At 38.0% G+C, this 24,225-nt stretch overlaps 1 protein-coding gene across 2 annotated transcripts in view; it reads right to left on the reverse strand.

Annotated features, from left to right (window-relative positions):
* Window positions 1-329: 329 nt before the first annotated feature.
* csmd1b (CUB and Sushi multiple domains 1b) overlaps window positions 330-24,225 on the reverse strand; it is a 433,675-nt gene continuing 409,779 nt past the window's right edge. Inside the window, exons 67-75 of one of the 2 annotated variants that reach the window (XM_081605247.1) lie at window positions 23,286-23,397; window positions 22,999-23,178; window positions 22,172-22,234; window positions 21,441-21,602; window positions 19,421-19,533; window positions 15,112-15,199; window positions 14,767-14,893; window positions 13,223-13,285; window positions 330-8,224 (exon numbers count right to left, since the gene is read on the reverse strand). In XM_081605247.1, the coding sequence (XP_081461373.1) occupies window positions 8,065-8,224; window positions 13,223-13,285; window positions 14,767-14,893; window positions 15,112-15,199; window positions 19,421-19,533; window positions 21,441-21,602; window positions 22,172-22,234; window positions 22,999-23,178; window positions 23,286-23,397 (1,068 nt within the window). In that variant the 3' untranslated portion in view covers window positions 330-8,064. The remainder of the gene's footprint in view (window positions 8,225-13,222; window positions 13,286-14,766; window positions 14,894-15,111; window positions 15,200-19,420; window positions 19,534-21,440; window positions 21,603-22,171; window positions 22,235-22,998; window positions 23,179-23,285; window positions 23,398-24,225) is intronic. The other variant, XM_081605248.1, reaches the window with a different exon arrangement.

Genomic DNA, 24,225 nt, shown 5'->3' on the forward strand with positions numbered 1-24,225 from the left:
TGACAGCTTTTTACTTTGCCCCTAAATAAAAAGACCAGCAAGGTACAAAAAGTTTCACAATTTTGTAGTCTTTGTAGTTTTCATGTATTGCGCACATCTTATACCAGAAGCAGCTGTAAGCAGTAATCGCCAGTCTGTTCATGACGTAACATCAGTCCTGTGAACATGGATAATTTAACTGGTCTTCCAGGGGGCAACGCCTTGATCAATATATTGATCAACTTTGATCTCATTAGTAATCCAGTTAGAGAATGGATTACTCTAACTGGATTACTAACAGTTAGGAATTCGGACTCATCGACAAAGAAAACTACAGAAGACAACTTGGGTTATGGTATAAAAAACTTTATTCTCAAATAATATCTCCAAAATATCTGATAGATAAACGGCGAGTCTTGCAGGCCGTGAGGCTGAATGCACAAACTGTTATGCAAGTCTTGGTAACACTCCACTGCGCGTTTCCCTCGTGATCACGTCGGAGGAGGAGGACTGGGTCATTCGCCTCAAGTACCACTGTAGTTTTATACCTTCAAATTTGCTGCCAAATATTCATGATGCTACATCAAAATTTGTATCACAGCTCAATGATCCAAACAGATCTATTAAGCTAAAAGTGAGAGTTTGCTCTTTTTTTAATTTAAACAAATTTGAAATGTAAAAAAAAAAAAGAATTCATCCAAATTAATTTTTATTTCTGCCTCTAAAAGCCATTCTCTCTAAGATATAAGTGTGAGGAGTAGCCATACAGAGCTGCTGTTACACAGGAACAATGCATTTTAAAGTTGGAATGATTTTCAACCCATTTGACGTACTACACATGTACATGTAATGTTAATATCTCAAAGATTTTAAAAATGACTCAAGCATCAATGAGCACAAAAAAAATCAGAAATTCAAACTACATCATAAAAGCTTTAAGGTTAAAAAAAATGAAACATGAAACTAATCCCACCTTGCTGCAGAAACCGTTTTTGACTCGACATTTTCTTTCACATTTATTACCTGGAGAAAAGTTTAATTTAGCTTCGGCTCTCAAGCTCCGTGTTCCTGTGTAAAAGCAGCCATGACGGGCAAATAAGATCATATTCGATACTCAGTCTCAACCATAGATCTTTTACATGGTGTATAACAGTAAAAACATTGATTTCAATGAACAAGATTTTATTTGAACCTACATTGTTATTCATAAAAATTACAGCATGTTTAATAATTTGTTTTGATATTTTTTCTTTTTTACAAATCTCTTCATAAAAAATAGATTTTTGTACAAAAATGTTTTTTTGTTTTTTTTTCTTCTTCTTTTGCACCTACTTCAAGTTCAGCAGCACATGATAATGGTGGTGAGAGATGACAGCGGTGAAAATGGAGGCATCACAAAGCTAGAAACAAACATTTTAGATGACGGCGACTGTCGGTTAAAGACGCATCGCTTCCCAACTCATCTCTGTGCCACAGGGGACGTCAAAATAATCAAACAAAAACAAATATATATATATATATATATATTTCAGCATATTTTTAAAAGCACCAGCCACTTCCTGCATGTTAACGAGTTAATGAGAACACATCTCTTCAGTTTAACTAAATAATTTTGTTTTGCATCTCAATTGAAAAGCAGTCATGTGCTCAAATGATAGTTATTCGTGTTTCTAATGAAGAAAACGGGACCGCAGATAAGATTCTCAATCCTGAAATAATAAAGTTTAGTTTCCATAGTAACACTGTCCAACTCAAAATGTTGGGGATGAAATTATGCAAACAGAACCAGAGTTCCTACAAGTGCGAGTGCCTTGCAAATGTATTTTAAACCCATAAATTCATTTCACATTTTGTCTTTTTTACAAAAAAAAATAAAATAATAAAAAATCAAAATCAAAGCAGTGTGCAGCTACAAAGTGGAAGGGAAATGATGTGGTTTTCATAATCTTTTACAAATGTATCTGAAAGGAATGGCATGCATTCTGTCCACTTTAATCGGACTCCCTTGGTAAATAAAATTCAGCACAAGCCTTTGCTTTCAGAGCCAAACTATGAAAAGTTAATTGAAAAAGCTGCTCCAGGAAGGCCTTTGTTAGTTCACTAATGTTAAAATAACATTTCAACATTAAATGAACAAATGCAAAAAAAAAAAAAAAAAAAAAAAGGCGGTGGAATAGTTTGTCTTGCAAAAACTATTTCAAGGTAATGGGTAATACTTTTCACCAGAAATGCAAGGAACTCAGAAAACATGGAAATATTTTAATTAAATACATAATATAAAAAAAAATTAATGTTAAATTTTGTAGCACTAGAAGTGACCCTGAACCTGGCAGAAAGCTGGTCAGAGTTCACAGGAAGCTGTATGGGACTAAAAACAGGCTTTTCTGAAAGAAAACCTGTTGGATTGCAGAATGGGAGTGAGGTTCATTTTCCAGCAGGTCAGTGGCTCTGAATATACAGTCAGAGCCATAATGATTAGATCAAACGGTCAGATCAAAGCATATTCATGTGCTAAAATGGCAAACTGAAAGTGTAGACCTGAATCCCATTGAGAATCTGTGGCAAGACTTGAGAATCACGGTCCAAGGATTCTCTCCATCCTTTTTCAAAGAGCCTGAGCTGCTCTGCAAAGGAGAATGGGCCAAAATCTGCCTGAACGTGGAGAGCTGAAAGAAACGTACCTTAAAAGACTGTAATAGCAGGAAAATGATTATTTTTTTTTCCATCTCAGAGGAACTGAATGCATGAATGTTTAAATGTTCTATCAGTTTTCTTCCACTTTGTAATTGCTGTATGCTCCACTTTGTACTCTACGACATAAAACCAAATTAAATAAGTTGGTATTTGTGGCTGTAATGTAACAGAAATAAGGGATGTGAATATTTTGCCAAGGCACTGTATGATATTTTAGTCCATATGGCATCAGAACCGTCAACTCTATGTTGCATTCGTATCCATATTTTGGAAGATTAAAGTTTTATTCACTTTAACAATTAAAACTGTGTATTTTAAACATTTGAGTATATATTAGGTAATTTATATGAACAACAGTAAAAATTGCCTCAAAATTGTGGAAAACATAAATCTTTCCAGGGTCTAAATCAGTTTTACCAGTTAAATCTGTAGGCAGATGACTTGTTGACTTACATACAATAAGACTTAAGCCTCCCACAGTCCTAATTTGACACTTATCAGTTTCCAAAATTGATAAAACAATTAAACACTTGTAAAAAAAAAAAAAACATGCAGGGTAACAAGCTCACACTGGGTCAACTCGAGCCATTTAGGATGTGAGGTAACCTCTTAATTTTATGTTTCTTCTGCTTGGAAGTAATGTTAATAGCTCAGTTTGGCCCAGCCAGTTTTGACTTAAATCTATGGAAGCATCCACAAATATTTTCAGTATTAGAAGTGAGAATGGTTTCACTGATATAATGGAAAAAAGGCATTCTTATAAATGATGGAAAAGGGTGTAAATGTTTATTTTCCACAAGCAATATAAAAATAATAGAATGTACCTTTTGTACTTTATTTTTTGTTGCATTTTCGGTAACACCAGTTTTAGTTCCAGTCAGAAATAAACTTCTTGATTAAATGAAAAATAACTTGAACTCTGAGCCCATCAGGCAGTTGGATGATAATTTTGAGCCCACATTTCTGTAAAGATGAAAAGTATCAAAATGATTCTTAACGTTATCCCCACAGATGGGTTTCCACAACCTCTTCACGTCTGTGCTGGTCTCACTCGCATCGCCCTCGACATTTCTCCCTCTCACTCGGATAAGGCTAGCAGGTTAAAAATACACCGACTGTCAGGATCAGACGTAAAAATAGACATGATTACGGACCATATAAATAACATAAATGGATAGTGGTTTCTGTCATGTTACACAGACAGTTCCTCACATGTAACAATTACCTAAGAATAGGTTACTAATTCAGCATTTCCTGCCATGGGCTTATATTTCTACAGCACATTTTAGAGATGCGACTGGGCCCACCTTCCACAGAACAATCTGTGAGGGATATCTGTTTTTATACCAAAATGAAGTCAAATAGCGCCTGACATCTGTCACTACAGACCTGGTTATCAGGGGAAATATTGAAACATTAGTGGGTGGAAAATCCTGTTCTGAGCTCAGCGTGCGTTGAAGTGTGCTTATAGAAATTTTTACAAAGACTTGACAGTTGTGCAGGAGACTCTGTATCTGCACAAAATGACTTTCTGCATTATGCCGTATTTTCATGGGGCCTGGAGGATGTCAGATCGAACCGCGGCAGCGCAGTCACATTGTGGCATGCCTGAACAAACAAAACGGTCCAAATTCTCTCTTTCAGGCACACTAGGAGATCAGATATCGCTCAGAAATTATGAAACTAGACCTTTTAATACGGTTTTGGAAACCAGCCTCTAATTTTCAGGCTCTATTATGCACTCCTGACTCCATAGGAAATCTACGCTGAATTAATCAAATCAATTAAAAACCAGAAGCACAGAAAGCTCTCTCGCAATTAAAAAAAAAGAAAGGCGGAAGAGATGTGGCTCGTGACTGTGAGCAGACGCTCCACTGTTGTTTACAGATGTCTTGTTTATTCCTATACGGAGATACTGAATATGTTATCCGTCTTTGCTGAAATATTTTTCAAGAGCTGCTCTGTTCATCGATTTTCTCTTTCTTTGCATCACAACGGTTGTTTTACACAAAACAATGACCATCCAGACTCAATCAGGATTGTTTAACGGCATTTCGTTTGCGGAACTGAGATCTGGGGCGAAGTCGTTTCCCAGTAAACGAGGTGAAAGCCGCAGAGTTTTGACAATCTTCTCATGCACACTTTTTGAGTTCTTCAGAATAATCATCTACTTTTAATACGACACATTATTTAGAAGATGTCATTGTTTTGTCTGTTGAAAGCTCTTCTCTTTACATGTCCCTAATCTACTAGCGCATGAATTAAATTTTAGAGAATGGTTTTGTGGTTGGGGCGGATGAGAAAAAAACAAAACAAAAAACAAAACAAGACATGGAAAACATACAAAAAAAAAAAAAAAAAACAAGACATGGAAAACATACAAAAAAAACATGAGGCTGAACGCAAATGCCGGATGTATAAAAATATTCTCAGAATGTTGTGTGTGTGAAGCATGAAACAGACCCTGGACACAACAAAGGAGACACAGTGAAAGCAATTAAATCTGTTACATAAACCAAGTGCAGCAACTTTTGAAAAAAAATAACAGCATTTTGAGAAAACACTGCGGAAAATAACAAGCTTAGTGTTTGAAACTAGTGGATTTTCTCAAGTCCTACAGATTTGTGGATGTCAGAGCAACATTTTTTTAAATTTCCAGGAAATCAGCGGGATAAGTTTGTCCTGTAAGCTTGTACATTTGCTGCAGCGATGATCCAGCATTCATAACAAAGGATTTGACACACTTTCTGCTGATGAGGTATTTCTTAAATAATACGGGGATGTAATTGCCGACAACCCTAAATGTGCATGTTGCCTTCCTTATGAACTTGTTTGACTGCTGACCGCTTCTCAAACCAATCGCAAACTCTCTGTGCTCTTTGAAAAGGCTGTTGTAACAAGTCTGTGTGCATCAGGTATGCGATGTGATGAAAGGATGCACAATAACAGTGGTGGAAAGGAACATGTGCCTTTTAAAGATGGTTAGAGAAATGGTTGCGGGGCTTTTCTGAAAGCTAATACTTGAAATCGTCCCATTTTCAAATAAAAAAAGCTGCTAATTTATTCTGTGCAAATTACTATTTTTTTTTTGGATAAGCATTTTGCAAGTTATTGTAAGTAGTTTTTAATGAACGCGATGTTCTCCTTTTGTTTCTTCTACCAAGTAAAAGCTTTCAGAAAGAGCAAGAAACTGACATTTCCTGTCTGTCTCTTTCACATGGGAACTCCCACACTTCTGATTAGCTAGCATGTATGGCAACAAAAACAACCGCTAACAGGGAGCGAGAAATAGAAATGTGTATATACAAACACACTGTAACCCTGTATTTAGTCATGTTGTCTTTTTAAAGACAGAAGCTTTTGAATTAAAATTAGTTTTTGAATGACTCCTTTAGAAAACCCATTTCTGTTCCCAAATCTTCTCTTCGTTCCCTCGTCCCAATTGGGTCAAAAAAAAAAAAAGAACAAAAACAAAACTAAACAAAAAAATAATAACATAATAACACTAGTGCAAAATTTGTGCGATTTATATAAACTTTATATTTTAGAGTCCCCAGCAGCCGTAGTTTGGGAAGTCCCAATGAGCCGCTGGGCTTTTGAACATACGAGTCTGTTCATCGATATCTTCACTGAAGAAAAATACCAGAAGAGACACATAGAGACATCTTGATGTCTCTGTTTCCACTAACATGTCCATGTCTCTTTTTACAGTTAGTGTGACTGACAACAGTGACTAACTGCACTTTTTTTTTTTCTTTTGTCTGCGTCCATTTGTCCAGTTGCTGTCAGTCAGCCGGTCTGTCAGCAAATCAGTTTATCTTACTTCGGATTTTGTGGCTGGAGAGTACAGTGTAGAAAAGGAATCAGTCATCTTGCGGCTGATAGTCCAGACCAGAGTTACAAGAGAACAAATCATTTCCTGGATTTGGGCACAGTTGATTGCAGCAGTTGACAATCCTGACAGCTTATTGCCTCCAGGTTTCCACTTGTTAAGCCACCGAGCGCAGAATTGTGGCGAGTCCAGGAAAAACAAATGTTTGATTGTGTTTGACAAGCTTCTGGAAACCAGTCCATAGTCTGCAAAGGCATTACGACGCAATCGACTGGTTTTATGTTTCGACAACTGGATTCTGTGCAGGACTTATTGGTGTTTACCATCATCTTGTAATGTTTGAACGTGTTGAAAACTACACCTAGCCTGGGATGACTCTTGGTTTTGGCGCAAAACCCTTTGGAAAACATAGTTTAGAGAGGCTTGATTTGCTATGTTTTAACCTATTTAGCTGCAGTTTACTACGGTGCTGTCATAAAAGGCATAAAAGTGGCATAAATTAATGAAAATTACAAGAATCCATGAAACAAATTGTTGTAATATCTGTCCACTAAACGTACCTAACTCTGTGATTGTCCTGCTTGTCGCTCAGCTCTCTAAATAGGCTAAAACATTTTCAAACTTGACTCAACTCCCATCTAACCCTGATTTTTGTTCACCAAATGTCAGCCAGGTTAATCCTAAATTAACCCATTAAACTAATCATATCACTGCATTTGGTTTTTAAACGTACGCATATCTGTGGAACCCACAAGAGGCTCTAACACAAGAAAGACTGTAAAAGGTTCATAGTGTCCGATAGTTCGGTTCTGTCAAATCCAGAAGGATGGAAAGTCAGTGGGATGATTTTGGTCCGGCACCAGTTATTATCTAAGGTTTTATACGGGGTCCATCTTATATCTGTATGAAAGGTAGACTAGGTGTATGTGCTTCCCCTGAGGGTAAAACCTCGTGTTGGTCAAACCCATATCTGGCCTGCAGCGGGGAAGTTCATAAGCCTGTGCCACTGTGCAAACTTGGCATGGGAGTGTGGGATGATGTTGGAATTAACGGCTGCTGATTTAGTTATGTGACTCTTACTGCAGAGCTTTTATCCAAGAGAAGTAAGGGAGACTTCTTCAAACTTGATGAGCATGCTCTTAGCAGCAGTTCAACTAGCTACACCGTCTGTATACATGCTTGAAAATCAACAGTGTCAAAACAAAAAAAAAATTAAAACAACTGTAGCTGAAGGAGTAATCTCCTGAAATCAGACTTTGTGATATTTGATGAGGTCGTGATTTACTACCTTTGTGTTTTTTTGTCAGTATCAACCATCTTTTCTGTCTTTCTCCCTCAAACCAGAGCGAAAAAATGCCGTCAGAGTGGAAGGAAGTGGAGCAGAGCTGCATTATTGTGAAGATTTTGCTGGCAGGGCACCAGCATGTTACACAAAGGCTGCTCATGGTGACAAGTCCAGATATTAGGTTTGTTTTCTTTCTATTTTGGTTACACCACTCAGCAGACCGCCGCATGAAGGTGGTCTGAACCACCTTATGGGCAGAGACAGGTTTGCCCAACTATACCACAGTGCAGACTGTGTTCAGGGTGGTATCAAATCGAACCGCCTTAGCCTCCGTGGGCTTCATGTTGGTGTCATACATTGGATTTTCAAACGACGCCTGCCCATTGGAGCTCTCATGTCCGACATAGCCGTTGAATTGGACCTTTGGACGGGTCCTGAAAAAAAACAGAGAAGCAACACTTCATAACCAGTACAACTTTATCTGCTAACGTAAACCATGTAAAATATATATAAAAGCAAAGCCAGTTTTAACAAGCATTTCAAACGCAAAATCCTAAACAAACCACACAATCGGTCATGTGAAGAGTTTTAATGATGAGGAATTGCTTTGCTGTTTTGATTCCTTTTTATAAAGCCTACTTTTAAAGGCTTAGTGGCAGGAAATGCTTCAAAACAATTTCTAAATGGTTCATAGATGTCAAGGTAAGTATGTGTCTGTATTTAGTGTTATCATAATTGTTCCAACATTTTAGATTGAAATGTGTTGCTTCAACTTGTCAGTGGTCGAGTTGTCAAAACAATATTTTGATATAATCAGTGCTAAAGAAGATTTTTTCAAAAATACAAATTTACATCAAAATCAATATGAAGAATCCCAATCATTTGCCTACATTGTTGCACTCAGTCAGAAACACTCAGCCCTCCCCTCTGATCACCTGATCAACAGGCAGGCACATAAAAAAAACTACAAAAAAAACAAAACATATGCAACCCTCTTTAGAAATGCTGAACAATCTCACATGCTAGTTGTGCTAATGCTGGATAACATATTAGCTTCATGGACACCAGTGACTGTTAATCTGTCGTGCCATGATTAATAGTATTTTTTTTACTCCTAACAAGAATATTGTCTCTTAAAAAATGTTGCATTTGCTATTGAGCGTTTTCTTAGTAAACGCATTGAGTTTGACATTTCTGTATTGTGAAAACCATACTTGGTATAGTAGATATCCCGTAATATTTACCATTATACCACAATGTTTGGTTTTCAAATGAGTGTAAATAAAGATTATTTGTCTGCAAATTACAACGACAATATCACAACTGACAAAAAGGACTGAATCAAATGACACAATCTGTAAAATTTGTATTTTTTTTTTACTTTGACATTTTTGGATAATTATCTTTATGTGTAACTAATACTTGCAGATATTACAGTTGGCCTAAACCAGGGCCATAGATAGAAGTAACATTGACTTCTATCTAAACGAGCTCCACAAGGAGTCTTGACATTGAAATTAAGTCCATTGCCCACTAGGTATGTGAGCAATTTTCAAAGCAAGGCTTAGATAATTTTTACTTTAAAAATCAAAAGAGACTTCAGTTGGATAAAAGAATCAGTATTTTTGTGATGTTAATAGTGATACTTTTTACTCTAATCTTTGGCAGTAAAGTGTAAACAAATGGGGCGGGGGAGTTCTACTGCTAATAATCTACAGGTCCTTCTCAAAAAATTAGCATATTGTGATAAAGTTCATTATTTTCCATAATGTAATGATAAAAATTAAACTGTCATATTTTAGATTCATTGCACACCAACTGATATATTTCAGGTCTTTTATTGTTTTAATACGGATGATTTTGGCATACAGCTCATGAAAACCCAAAATCCCCGTCTCAAAATATTTGCATATTTCATCCGACCAATAAAAGAAAAGTGTTTTAATACCAACAAAGTCAACCTTCAAATAATTATGTTCAGTTATGCACTTAATACTTGGTCAGGAATCCTTTTTCAGCCTTCAATGAGGCAATCAGCCTGTGGCTCTGCTGAGGTGTTATGGAGCCCAGGATGCTTCGATGGCCTTAAGCTCATCCAGAGTTTTGGGTCTTGCGTCTCTCAACTTTCTCTTCACAATATTCCACAGATTCTGTATGGGGTTCAGGTCAGGAGTGTTGGCAGGCCAATTGAGCACAGTAATACCATGGTCAGTAATACCAGTGGTTTTGGCACTGTGAGCAGGTGTCAGGTCGTGCTGAAAAATGAAATCTTCATCTCTATAAAGCTTTTCAGCAGATGGAGCATGAAGTGCTCCAAAATCTCCTGATAGCTGCTGCATTGACCCTGCCCTTGACAAAACACAGTGGACCAACACCAGCAGCTCCTCAGACCATCACTGACTGTGGGTACTTGACACTGGACTTCTGACCTTTTGGCATTTCCTTCTCCCCAGTCTTCCTCCAGACTCTGGCAGCTTGATTTCTGAATGTCATGCACAATTTGCTTTCATTCGAAAAAAGTACTTTGGACCACTGAGCAACAGTCCAGTGCTGCTTCTCTGTAGCCCAGGTCAGGCGCTTCTGCCACTGTTTCTGGTTCAAAAGTGGCTTGACCTTTGACCTGGGGAATGCAGCACCTGTAGCCCATTTCCTGCACACGCCTGTGCACGGTGGCTCTGGATGTTTCTACTCCAGACTCAGACCTCGGCTTCTGCAGGTCCCCCAAGGTCTGGAATCGGCTCTTCTCCACCATCTTCCTCAGGTTCCGGTCACCTCTTCTCATTGTGCAGTGTTTTCTGCCACACTTTTTCCTTCCCACTGAGGTGCCTTGATGCAGCACTCTGGGAACAGCCTATTCATTCAGAAATTTCTTTCTGTGTCTTACCCTCTTGCTTGAGGGCGTCAATGATGGCCTTCTGGACAGCAGTCAGGTCAGCAGTCTGACCCATGATTGCGGTTTTGAGTAATGAACCAGGCTGGGAGTTTTTAAAAGCCTCAGGAATCTTTTGCAGGTGTTTAAAGTTTCTTTGTTGATTCAGATGATGAGGTTAACTGCTCGTTCAGAGAACCTTTTCATGATATGCTAATTTTTTGAGACAGGGATTTTGGGTTTTCATGAGCTGTTTGCCAAAATCATCAGTATTAAAACAGTAAAAGACCAGAAATATTTCAGATGGTGTGCAATGAATCTAAAACAGTGGTTCTTAACCTAGGTTCGATCGAACCCCAGGGGTTCGGTGAGTCAGTCTCCGGGGTTCAGCGGAGCCTCTGCCGCGGAGATAGACACACTTGTGTAAAGTCGTGATGACGCCCTGCTTTGCCATCACTTGCTGCAGAGGATCACGTTACATTGCTTAACTAATCAGTGCTGCGGAGGAGCACTGATTGAAGGAGTTCCACTCAGCATGGATTTGAACTTGTGTCTTTAATTACTTCAGCAAAACTCACTGTTTTTACCAAATTCTATAGTCAAAATCTGCTCCTTAGTCGCATCTTTTCGGGGTTGCTACTGCCTCTAGTGGCGTGGGGGTGGTAACAGCAAATAATTAATCAGAATACCGCAAAGTTTTCTGTGTGTCGGTGGGGGTGGATGGGGGGGGGGGGGGGGGGTAGGAATAAGAAGGGTTCGGTGAATGCGCATATGAAACTGGAGGGTTCGGTACCTCAAAAAAGGTTAAGAACCACTTATCTAAAATATATGACAGTTTAATTTGTATCATACATTATGGAAAATAATGAACTTTATCACAATATGCTAATTTTTTGAGAAGGACCTGTATAAGAAACCAGGTCATGTTTTAGTCATTAGCTCACATTAGCCAGGGTTGTAGTAACATTTCCATGCTTTACTGTGTTGATTTGCAATGCATGATCCCTTGAGCTCCTTTAATTTCACAGGAGTTCACAGGGAGATACATTAGTTCAGGAATAACTAGACAGTTTAACGCCTCATATCCGCTCACAAACGGGAGGAGTAATTTAAGAAGTTTATAGGTATGACTCATAACTTTGTCCCTCAAAACCAAATCTATGGATCTCACAAATGGAAAGTTAAATTTAATTAACATTATTCCCTTTAGGTCTATTTTTAAACGAGCTGATTTGCGGCGATGACTGAACAGTTTTAAAGTGAGGAAGTTATAAGTAAAAATGAAAAAGATGGCAGGGGGGAAAATTGTAAAAGCAGTGACAAAATATAGAGTATCCAAACATTTTAAATAAGCTGGAATTCCCATGGTTGCATACACATGTATTTTTAATACACATACATGTTCACAGCATGCTTTTTTTTTTATTAAGATTTTAAACAGTGGTCTAACCGAACACTTAAGACTGACAAATACACTTTCCTAATTTGTCTGTTTGTTGCAGATTACATTTTAGATAATCAGTTCCTTTAATCCTGTTAGATTTAATCACTTACTTCTACACCCTGTGGAACTATTTGCAGCGAGGAGAGCTGCCGCTGTTTGATTCTGACCTCATTAAGAGTGCGTGCGAGTGTGAGTGTGTGCGTGCGTGTGTGAGCAATGGTGGAAATTCAACCCTGGGGAGCCACTAAGCCTACCCTACATGTTCAAGCCATTACTTTACAAAACTGCGCACACCAACACATGGTGTGGACCTCCCTGCATGGAAGAAGCTTAAATCATGGGACCGGCCATGGCTGGTAGGTGCAAAACTTTCCTTCTATCAGGAAAATGAAAAACAGCACACAATTGCTCTGACAGTATTGTAGATACTATATAGACAAATGGGTCACAGCAGACAAAAAAAAACTGCAGAGCACACACACGCGCACACACACACACACACACACGCATGCATGCAAACCCTTCAGTTTCTCATTAAGCAACTACTTTACATCAACATGTGAGGAATTAATTTATATTTCCGCCGGCCTGCCATTGTAGTGGTGTCGATGTTGAAGCATGCCTGCAGAGATTTAACTATATAGAGTATAATGAATGCAAGGCCTCATACTGGATACAGTGTGAACAAACTTATTAATGCAATAGTGTATCAAAGCAAGTGAGTAACTTCACTCATTTACAATTTAAAGATTGGTCTTCATGACATCATGCTGACAGGGAGATGACAATGAGATCAAAGACAAAGTAAAATGCCCTCATAAAGCTTTTAATGATTGCTGTTTGGACACAGTAGGGCTGCACTGCTTCAGAAAAAACTTCATGCTATTTGTTCTCTTCTGAGTACAAACATCACCCCAATTGCTCTTTGCCGATGCAAGTTGTCCCAAAATTGTGTTTTAAGCTTTAATTTAGGTCCACGTAATATTGTGCAGCCTTACTAAACAGCATGAATAAACAGTTTGCAAACTAAAAACAAGAGATGGGAAATTTGACGGAGGATGTGGCGGCGGGCGGAGGTCTGGTTGTTAGAACCAGGTGGATGACAGGTGCCAGTCTTACCTGCCGCCAGGCCCCCAGGTGTTTTTTGGTCTCTCATTGTCATCTGTGTCAGCAGACAATGTCCTGCATACAACCAGCAGCTTTAATGCACATCGATTCGAACCGCAGACTGCAACTTGCAACGGTTGTTAAACAAGACCTGGTAGTTTCAATCGTGTGTGAATGTGCAACTGAGATATATCGTCAAAGATTTAACTTATTTCAGCATTTCAATTAAAAAAGTGAAACTCCTATATTTTAATTAGAATATTACTTAAAACAAATTAAAAAAAATATATTCGAAGCAGAAATGTCATGACTATGTTGTCCAGCACAGTTGCTGACGTTTCCCACAAAGAATGTGAGCCATAAAAAGGACATCCCTAAAAAAGTCGTTTGCTCAAAGTGCTGCACACTAGGATTTTACGAAGAGTTAAGAGGAAGGAAATTGTATTTGAAAAAGATGCTTAAGACCAGGTATAACAACAGCCGTGGGAGAACAATGAGGCAGCGCTCATTAAAGACTTTGGGAGAGATTAACGAGTCAAAAGAGCCTTTCACAAAACACCTCGTGGCAGATAAAAGGCCCATTTAACTGTCTACATGTGTTTTGTAAAAGGACAGGTGTGGCAAGGGGGGGTAAAAGTCAGCCCGTCTCATTACTGCTTCGGCTGATGTACATAAGCGCATGTGATCTTGTCAGGTTGAGAGAACGACGTCGGGGTGACATTTGGTTTGTGCGACCGGCCGGCCGCAGGGATCTAAAGGCATGAACAAGACTCGGCAATCAATTCAGACAACAACGGTTGGGAGGTGAGATAGATCATTTAAATCTGATGCATTTGGCAACAGCAGGAACACTGCCCCGAGTTTCTCTCCAAGAGCTGTTTTTGAAAAGGATGGTGTAGGGAGACTTCCTGTTCAGATTTTATGAACTGATTTCACCAAAACTTCATTGAAAAGATCAAATTGAAACATTTTGCTGTTTGGAATTAATCTAAGTTTCACTTCTGGAATTGAATAACTAAAATAGATGAAATGTTTGATTATGTTTTAATTTGTGTCAACTGCACCTCTCTGTTGATGGTTATGTAAATAATGGTATAGTTTCTACCTAAACAAAGAATCGCTTAAACATTCCTGTACATGTATAGACCGTTTAGTTTAGTAATCAATTATCTTTTAGATTGAATGCTTCTTCTGAAAAAGACTTTATACGTCGCTCTAGAAGCCTTCCTGCTCTCGAACTTTGCAGGAGACCTTAAAAGGAATTTTTACTATATTCAGTCTTTGTGTTTTAAATGTTCTGAACTATGAAATAAATAAATAAAAACCCAAAACTAATGTGTAGAAAAGAAAAGCAAAGTGTAGCTGTACATAAAATGAAGACTGATCCCAAGAATGAATTACAAACTAAAACTAAGATATTTTGATAGAAACAGGCTCAGGTATCACATCCAGCACCTTCTGGTAGCGTGTTTACAGAAACGGAGGACAAACAGCTGTTTTGTATTCTGCTCTGCTGTTTCTGTTTCTGAAGGATTGCCATTGAGACTATAGCTTACCTGTGCTTGTAGAGGTAGAAGGCAAACCCAGAGAGGATGAGAGCAAAGAAGGGAACTAAAATGGCTGCTGCCACCGAGCTGCTGTTCGTGTATGGGTTTGACGGATTCATCGCCGTGGTTACAGGACCTGGAGTCACGGAGAGATAAACCAAACATGTGCACACAAACTCTTGAACTCAAACACTTGATCCAGTTTGCTTCACATTTCTATTCAGCGTACCCTTGGAGGGTTTGTTCTGAAATAAAGTAATCCCAAGCGATACATTTGAAATGCATCATTTTAAATGCTACGTTAGTTGCATGACGTTGTGAAAGCAGCGTGTTGGTGCCGCCCAGCGGACCCACCTTGTCTCGTCAGAGAAAACTTGCCAAAGTCTTTACTGTGAATATGTCCCTGGTAAACGAAAGTCTTCTGGTCGGACTCCGCAGTGACCTGAAACACAAGAGAGGGTTTCACGTTTTAGAAAAAGAAAAAAAACATGTGTAAACAAGTACGAGCTTAGTTTGTTTTTAGATTAGAATAGTTGAATATTTCTTTTTTCTAACTTGACAAAACTCCACGTGTGTTCAGTTTTACAGGAATGCACCTCGAGGGATTTGTTTTAAAGAAACATATAGGGTAGATATTGTTTAAATTAATTTGAAAATATTTGTACAAGAAAGTATTAAAAACCATCAGTGTCTTAATGCAGTCTATAGACCAAATTTGCATGAAATATCTGTGGGGGGTTTTGTTTTTCTATTTTACTGAAGTTGCAGCCAGAAATTAAAACCCACTAAAGAACAAATACACATATTTTCACTCTGCATCTTATCCTAAACTAACTAAACTTTTCCCATTATAGGTAATTTAGGATAACCAACTAAATTACCTGCTTCGGAGATGGAATGAGGTAAATTCTTATGGCTTTCTTCAAATTCAGAAATTTACATAAGCTAACAATGCTGTACCTTTAGGTTGAGTAATGAGGATGTAAACTTCTGATAAATTAATTCACCATTTTTGAGCTTTGGATGCATTCTAAGGCACAAATCATGCATACTGCCTTCTTCTGTGACAGGATCAAAAAACGTAAAAACATCAGACAGATTTCAGGTAGGGAAATTATGACCTATTCTTAGTTATAATTTCCAGATGCCTGAAGGTGCCATGTTGATCTGTTGAAAGAATTACAAACAATACGGGTCTGTCCGGCCATTATACTGTTCTGGAAAGAGACGGATTCTGTGCTCCCCAGATGATCGCGTTGTGGTGTGCAGTGAACAAAAGCAAAGGATCTTCTAAGATGCTGGCGGAGCTGGAGGGAAAGTGTCATTATTTACAGCGAAACAAGGGCTGCACCTATGAGGGCGGATAAGGACATAGTAAGGATACTGAGATAGGAAGAAGGTTTTACTCTGAAAGCTAAATAATCAGGAAAAATCCAACAGTTACTGTTGAAGAAAAGCCAGAATGTTTAATCTCGGTCACAAAAAAGCAAATTTACCAAATGCAAAAGATGCATGTGAAATTCTGACCAGCCCTGACCCTCATTCTAGTGTATAGCAAATGTAAATGTTGTTAATCCCAAGTGACCTAAAAGAAGAAATCTATTTTTTGTATGTTATAAATTATGAATTAGATTGAGCTGCTGATTTTTTTTTTTTGCTTGAACTTAAAAACTGCTTATGAGTCCCGTCTTTCCATCGTTTTAAATAAAAACTGAAAAAAACAAATGCATTAATATCATACATTAAAAACTGTTGTTATCCAGAAAATGCAGTCATAGTATGCTTTCAACGTCACTTAGCTATTCTCTTAAACGTTCCTGCTCTTTCACCCCTTACAGGGTCTCTGAAGCATCCAGGATTTTTACTCAGCTTCAAATATCACCCCAAAAAAATGTAACCGACTGCCTGACTTTCTCTCCTTGGCATCCCCTAAATAGAAAGTTAATTTAAATGACTGATAATATCCAAAGTGTAAATACAGAAAATATAATCTATCCATGCCACAGGAAATTTATGAAGGCACAAAAGTTAAATGTCACAATAGCTCAATAAGGACCGAGTCCCACGCCTGAGCCCTGCAGAGCGTTACATGCTGCAACAATTGCTTGGTGAGAAGATGAAGTTCCTGGAAGTCCCAGCTGCATGCCTGGGCCACTCATGGTGACAAAAAAGGTACAGTCAGCCATTAACTGGGGCCTCAATGACAGAAAGGCAATTGCTCACTCTACAGCAACCAGTAAAGTGAGAATTCAGAATCACCCCCATTTTTGTCATTACAAAGAGCTGCAACACAACTCAGTAGTTATATTACATCAAGAAATGTAATGCATTGTCTGAATAAAATGAAAGCGCACGCTTTTTTATTCTGATGGTGGAGTTTTTGTTTATTTTTTTAGTAACCTATCATGCGTAGCTCCTAATTAAATTTTTAGCGCTGCAACACTCAAGCAAACTAAAAAAGGACTGTGCATGGTACGATGAGCTGATCAAAGCCCTTAACTTTAGGTGCCACACAGTTATTTAAAAACAGGCATCTAATTGCTAGCACCAAAGTTAATCCATTTTTCCCTCGTTAAGTCCCCTCTTACGGATGCATTGAATAAACACAAAGTCGGTTGAAAGCGCTGTGATCATGTACAAACAAACTCGTAAATGTGATCGAAATGCATAAACGGCACCACAGATTACGTAAAACTTTGCTATCACTCCTTGGTTAGGCATAACCATGCAGAAGCCCCTTAAAGCTGCCATGTTTGGAAAAAAATGGAGGATGGTGTTAGAGTTGTGTGGTTGTCCAAGACTCATCATACTTATAGTATGATAAGTATGATTACTTATCATACTATCAAGTAAAATCAATTTATGTATCATCAAACTAATAAGATTATCAGAATTGGTTGAAAATACTTGTTGCATTTGTTTGACAGGAACTCTAAAAACATTTTTAGAGAGCTAAAGATACTTTAAAGCCAGAGCCCTTTTTAAAGTCTGTCATGGGTAAGTGGGTGTCCTATGAAGTAAATTTAAATGAAAAACAATCAATTTATGGTACAATTTTATTACCAGATAAGCTTTACCTCCTTTCCAAAGTGGCACTATGGGTAATACGGTAGTGAACAGTTCTGAGACGGAGCCAAGCAATGTGTCCGGACACACAGGGAGAAATTAATCTCAATCTAGGAGATCTGAATTGAACTGGAATGTGTTTAATTCGCTTTCTTCACAGGATCACCTAACTAGAACACACTGATTGCTTTAAGGTTCATGTGTTGGGTTCTGTAGTCATGCAGGACTGATTCGCTTTCCCACTTTGACGTTGGCTAGCTCACAGTAATCACAGCTGATGGCAGAAGCGTTTAAGGTCACGTCACAGTCGCAAAGAGGTGAACAAGAGCATGAGCAGAACCCAATATGTTATCGTTTTCCAACTGGTGAGAGAAGCCGAATCAGAATCACTCATGCCGACAGATATCACATCTAAAAATACCTTCATCTAGGTTCAGGTTCACCTTAAGAACAATCCATCCAGACACACTACACACTGCAGTGTGAGGAGAGAAGGCGTGAGAGGTTATTAAAGGAAGAAAGTGAACAACAACTGAATGAAATGCAGAGCAGCATCTCCTCAGGTCATGGATTCTCTGGGAAAAGACATTATTGTGCAATATTGTTTGACAGAGTAAGAAGTGAAGGATTGATCATCTATAGGCATGTTTCCACTATGCACAATGTGATGTTTTAATGGTGTCTGCTGGATGTGTTTCCACAGTCACGTACCAAACAGCATGTGCCTTGTTTGTTTTAAACTAATAATTTGTTAATGTTGAACAATCCTGAGGGATTACATTGTTTTAATATGTCCAGACAAATCCTTCAATAACATGCTTTGATGTGAGTTTTTCCTGTCTTCCAAAAACGCCTAAAAGAAGAAATCCATATTTTATTTCATTATTTCCCACAAAGGTAAGCAGATTTTATTACTGCAATGCACAACAATTGACATAAGTAACTGGGTTTAGGTGTCGTTTGTAAACAAATACTTAAACTTCAGCTGTGAAATTTACAAGTTACAGCAAATATGAGTCGTAGTGGAGTTTAAAGGAAGAGATGAGCAAATCAAAATACTGTAAATACTCCTCCACAGAGAAAGCAACATCCCATCAGAAAACTTCATTCACACTACAATGTAGCACTGTCTAGGTGAGCAAGTAATTGCTCCTTAATGGAGCCATTTTCTGGGTGTTCTTCTTTGGTCCTGGTTCCTGGAGTGTAAGTAACAGGGGTCAAAGGACGCCCTCAGACAGCAACATTGTACCTGCAAAGTCTTCCTGTGATGGAAATGCAAAGCATGGGGCAATTAGGAGCATCAACGTCAAGCAGAATAAGCAAACTCAAACACTTATACCCAGATATGCAATGCAGCATTAGCTTTGGTAAGAGTTATTAAGTAAAAAGTCACAACAAACAGAACAACCCCCTGGATGACATATAACTTTAACCAATCTCTGAATCTCGAAACCCCTGCAACAAACTGAAAGCTGGAAATTTGGGTCCATCTTTACCAAAGGGGTCTCGCTTTTGAAACAAGTGCTTACTTTTAAAACATATATTATTTCGCCATATTTGATTGCAAGTGCCTTTAATTAAAGAAGCTTTTGCTTACATATCCATCCATAGCCCAGTTGTCGTTTTTAAACTTGCTGTAGTAGTACTCTGTCGGCCCCTTCACTTGGTACACCTTCAACAGCAGCTGGTTTTCCTCCGACTTGTAGGTACCTAGAAAGACGGAGGCAGAGATTCAGTCTGCATATGCAAACAGTTTGACTAGTGCTTAAATCTTGCATAAATCAATGGCACATTATCTCCTGATTTGTGTTGGAACTTGTCAAAGTCGAGGACTTTGCCAGAAGAGACAAACACGGCTAGGCAGGCAGGTGGTAAGCAAACAGATTTGTTTGTGACAGGCAGAGAAAAGGAGCCACCTTGACATTTCGAATGATCATCCTCTCTTTCTTTCAAAAAGCATATAACACGATATGGGAGGAAAACATGACATTTAGCCTTTAGCAACATGCCTCTGTGTAAATACAGTGCAAACACAAAAGCAGCTGATTGTCAATATGACAGCAGACACGCAAGCAATTTCTAAGAAAAGACTTGCAAACAAACACCCAAAAGATAATTTTCTCTTTTGATTTCTTTTATGGGCTTGTTACATTATGCATTTATTTATTTTATCAGACGGCGAGTTCTCGTTGGCTATAAACTGAATTAGAACCTCTTTCATATCATTTCAGCGAAAAGTCTCAAACCCAAGGACACTATTTATGTACCAACATTCATCACAAGTGAAATTTTAGCTAATTTTGTTGTGAGCTGCATTCCAAGGTTGGATAGTAATGTGAAAAGGGTTGGGATTTATTAATCGAACAGATTCCTACAGTTTGTTTGCTTTTGACCTATTTATTTTGTCTTGTTACTTTTCATGTCTTTGTTGGCCTACATTAACACTCTACACTGAAAAAGTGTAAAACCGCCATTGATTTCTTTGTGTTTTCCTTTCAGACTGTCTTGTAATCTTTAAAAAAAAAAAAAAGTTGTCAGGGCTAAAACCATCAATAGCATCACATAGGTACCTTCACACAGCCGGTAAATGTGACCCACAGCTGCTCTTTTTTTCTTTGCCAATTTCCGACTGAAAATTCAAATCTGTTCAGCCTCTCTGTGGGAGGATGCAACTAAAACAGTTTCCCTAAATTTAAAGAAGTTCTTTGTTACTTGTTGACAAAACATTGGTTAATCCCATGAAGTTAGTTTGAAGGATTTATAGTTAAAAAAAACCCTGAAAATGTTCAAGTGCAGAACAGGAAATGAGTAAAACAAAAAAAACCATAGAAAAGACTCTTTAAAAAGCCAAAATACATTCGCATCAAAGCAACGGCTTTGTTTTAACTTTTCAACAAAAAAAAAGTATATTTAGGGATACACCACATTTCAACAGACTTAACTCCTGGGTTACTACTCATCATCTACATTGTCATTTGCAATCATCAAAATTTGATTTCTATACACCTAAAATTATTAAGTTAGAGGTTTAGTTTCATCTTTGCTCTAGTTTTGTCTGTGTTTCAACTCTAGTTTCTGCCTTTAAAAATATATAGCCATACTTTCTATTGTTTTTTTTACTCGCACACATTGTAAAATAAATAACTAAATACCAGTGAAACTGTAAATGTTTGGTACAATAAAGGAGGTTGTAAAAGTTTAAGAACATAAAGTATTGAACATGGATTTTTATTTACTTACTTTTCTTCACCTTCATGGAAATGCTCACATGTTTGAACTAGATTTAAAGTCCTTACATGTTTAACTTCTGGGGTCTAACTCATTTTAACTCACCAATAATAAAATAGGTGTCACTGCATTAAAATAATTTTTCCACACACTGACCATCTTTGAATATTTTACTTGGTTCTTTGGGATTACGGTAACGTTATTTTCATTTATACATTATGAGATATAATGCTTGCAATAGGGTTCTATAACTCTAAGCATAGCCATCTAGCTCATGCTAATTAGTCTTTTAGCTCAGTTTCTGTCCTCCTACCAAGAATTTTAAGAGTGAAATTAAAAGCATAGACTTAAATAATATAATCTGAAAACCCAAAATGCTACTCTTTTACCTGACAGTCTGATCGACACGCCGCTGGTCTCCAGTAATGTGACGTTCACTCGGCTGCTGGTAGCGTTGAACCCAGTAACTGCAAAGGTGGTGGTCTGCCTCTTCCCTAAATACTCGTAGAAACCGCTCCACTCAGAGTTTGGAGAGAAGACATCTGCTGGAACTTGGAAAGAAATACATGGACAAATAACAAAAGCTTAACAGAACAGGAGAAGCAATCTTTGACAGCTGCTAAAATATCCTGACACAATATATTGAGCCTCTTCTTCCATCACGACTGAGGGGTCAGTCTATGCCTCAGACATGACTCACGTCAAACAAAGATGCTGCTGAATTCCTTGCAAGAATCTCAAAACAGGGTCTTTTCCTGTGGTGTTTTTCTCTTCTTACCGTCTCCTTCAAACTACAGATTGACTCTGAAATAATTTATTTAATTTAAAATGTGTTTCATCATATGTGAACTGATGTATTTAACTCTTACACTCTTGCACTTTGAAGAACTGTTCGGTAAAGACGGCTTCTACTGATCTGTGACCCATATAAGTAACGTTCATCGCTACAGTGTCAGCATCTTCTCCTCCGTGGGAAATTCTTTTTGAAACACTCATGCTTACTGAGAAATAATGTAATTAATTCAACAACAAAAAAAGTTGAAAAAAAAAAAACAATCAGCAATGGAGCAAAAACTCTTCAATTAATATTAATGTGCTGTTTGTAGTCCGTTCTGCATACCACGGATCTTATTCTTCTGTATGTCTGACTCCCCTCTGCCTTTGGGATTTACTTTCACTCCAACTGAAATGAAAGACAGTTTAAAATTCAGTTCGGCTTGAATTGCGTTCAAAATATTATACAAATTACATGTAAAGAGAAAGGAAAAAAAATAGAAGAAACATAGAAAGTTGCTTGTTGCTGTGAGCAAAGAAAATCATTTTGTGTTATAACAGGAAACAATCTGATAAGAGTGGGTAAGTGTATCTCTCAATATCTTAAAATATAATTGATGATCATTTATTTCAGTAATTCAATTCACAAAGTCAGACTCATATTATACAGATCCATTACATACTATAGTGCTGTATTTATAAATGTTTCCTCAATCACTGTGGCTTGAAACCACAGTGATATGAAAAATTCTTTTTTTTCATGTTTTATCAAATAAATTTTTTTTCGTGCGGAAATGTTGGTGTTCGAATCATCTTCTTTTTTGGTCACATTAAGATCCAGAAGGTCTTTAAAGGGTTGGTTGAGTGAAATGTGCTGCTAAACAGCTGTCTCAATGAGGACTTCGTGAAAATAAATATGAAGCATATTTTCACCTTGATGTAATTTGGCAGAACACAAATAAAACTTCTGTGATTTGATTGATAAAATAATTGGCACATACGATGTTACCATCAAATCAAGCTTTGACATTAGTCACAAATTAAAACCATCTTGAGTTTCATCATTCCTTTTCATTATCCTGTCGAAAAAGGGTGCACCACTTAGGCTCCATCTATAGATCTGATTTTAAACCCAGGATAAAACCATTTTAAAAGCAGAGAATGTCTGAATACCTTTACAGAGCGGCGGTTTCCCTGTCCATCTCCCATCACTTCTGCAGGTTCTGTGCTCTGATCCACCAGACAGATAAAAACCTTCTTGACACGTGTATATCAGCGTGTATCCTAAAGTCGGCAGGTCCATAGCTCGAACATCCACGTTACTGGGGGTTTCTGGCTGTCGGCATGAATGAGCTGAGTGATGAGAAGCAGAAACATGTGTGACACTAAAATCTGACAAGTAATTTCTTAACAGCCTGATATGAACAAGTAATAGTTATATATCCCGAGTTAATCCTTACCTATGCATTCAGGTTGAGTTCCGCTCCACGTTAGGTTTTCCAGGCATGTTCTTGTTGTCGAACCGAGAATGTGATAGTTTTTGCGGCACTTGAAAGAAATCTTACTGCCCACCTACGTATCGTTGAAATATAATGACAGAAAGACTATTCAGGTTAGCCTGTTCTATTCGAAAACCACGTCACATTCAACAGAAAATAACCTTCAATTCACAACGCACTCGGCAGGTAAACAAGTTGAGGGGGTGCTGAGAAAAAGCTTTTAAGGCACATTTGAAAAGAAATCATGACTGTGCGAATGAAAAAAAAAAAAAAGCCCTTCAGTTTTCTGACTCATCTCCGATGAATATGTACATCACATGACTGAAATTCACTGCGATGACTTTCTTAAAGGAGTGTTTTAATCTTGTTGGGGGACTGAAGATGAAGAATTGCATCGACAATCAATATAAACTTGAACTCTGGTGTCAAAAACAGAACTCTTCTCTACTTCAGAATTCAGCTACACAGACTTGAAAGACGACTGAAAATAATCTCTTTATTACCTGCTAGAACTTATCTGAGTTCTAGCCTTTAGATTTACATTAGAGTTATTAATATTCAAACCCATGCCACAGTCGTACTATTTATGTACCATCTCAAAGTTTTCTACTGGTTTATTTATGGACGCTGCCGCCTTCGTTCTAGCGGGTGTGTGCTGTTCTTGCGGTTCTCACGCTGTCACCTCAAACTCAACTGGGTTTGTTAACTGCTCACTGATCTTTTAACTCGGACTTCCAGAACCAATCAGCGCCTAATCCCCTTTCTTAAGAATACATTGCTAGTCTACAATTCTGCCGTTCAGATTGTCAGAAGCTCCTCTGCTTTTCACCCCCAGCTCATCCCAGTTGCCTTCAGAGCCTTGGTTAAAGTCTCCGGCAGCCATCTGTTAACCCGGCTGCTC

This window comes from Poecilia reticulata, chromosome 3 (genome assembly GCF_904066995.2).
Source record: "Poecilia reticulata chromosome 3, P_reticulata-male-v2, whole genome shotgun sequence".
Lineage (NCBI taxonomy): Eukaryota > Metazoa > Chordata > Actinopteri > Cyprinodontiformes > Poeciliidae > Poecilia > Poecilia reticulata.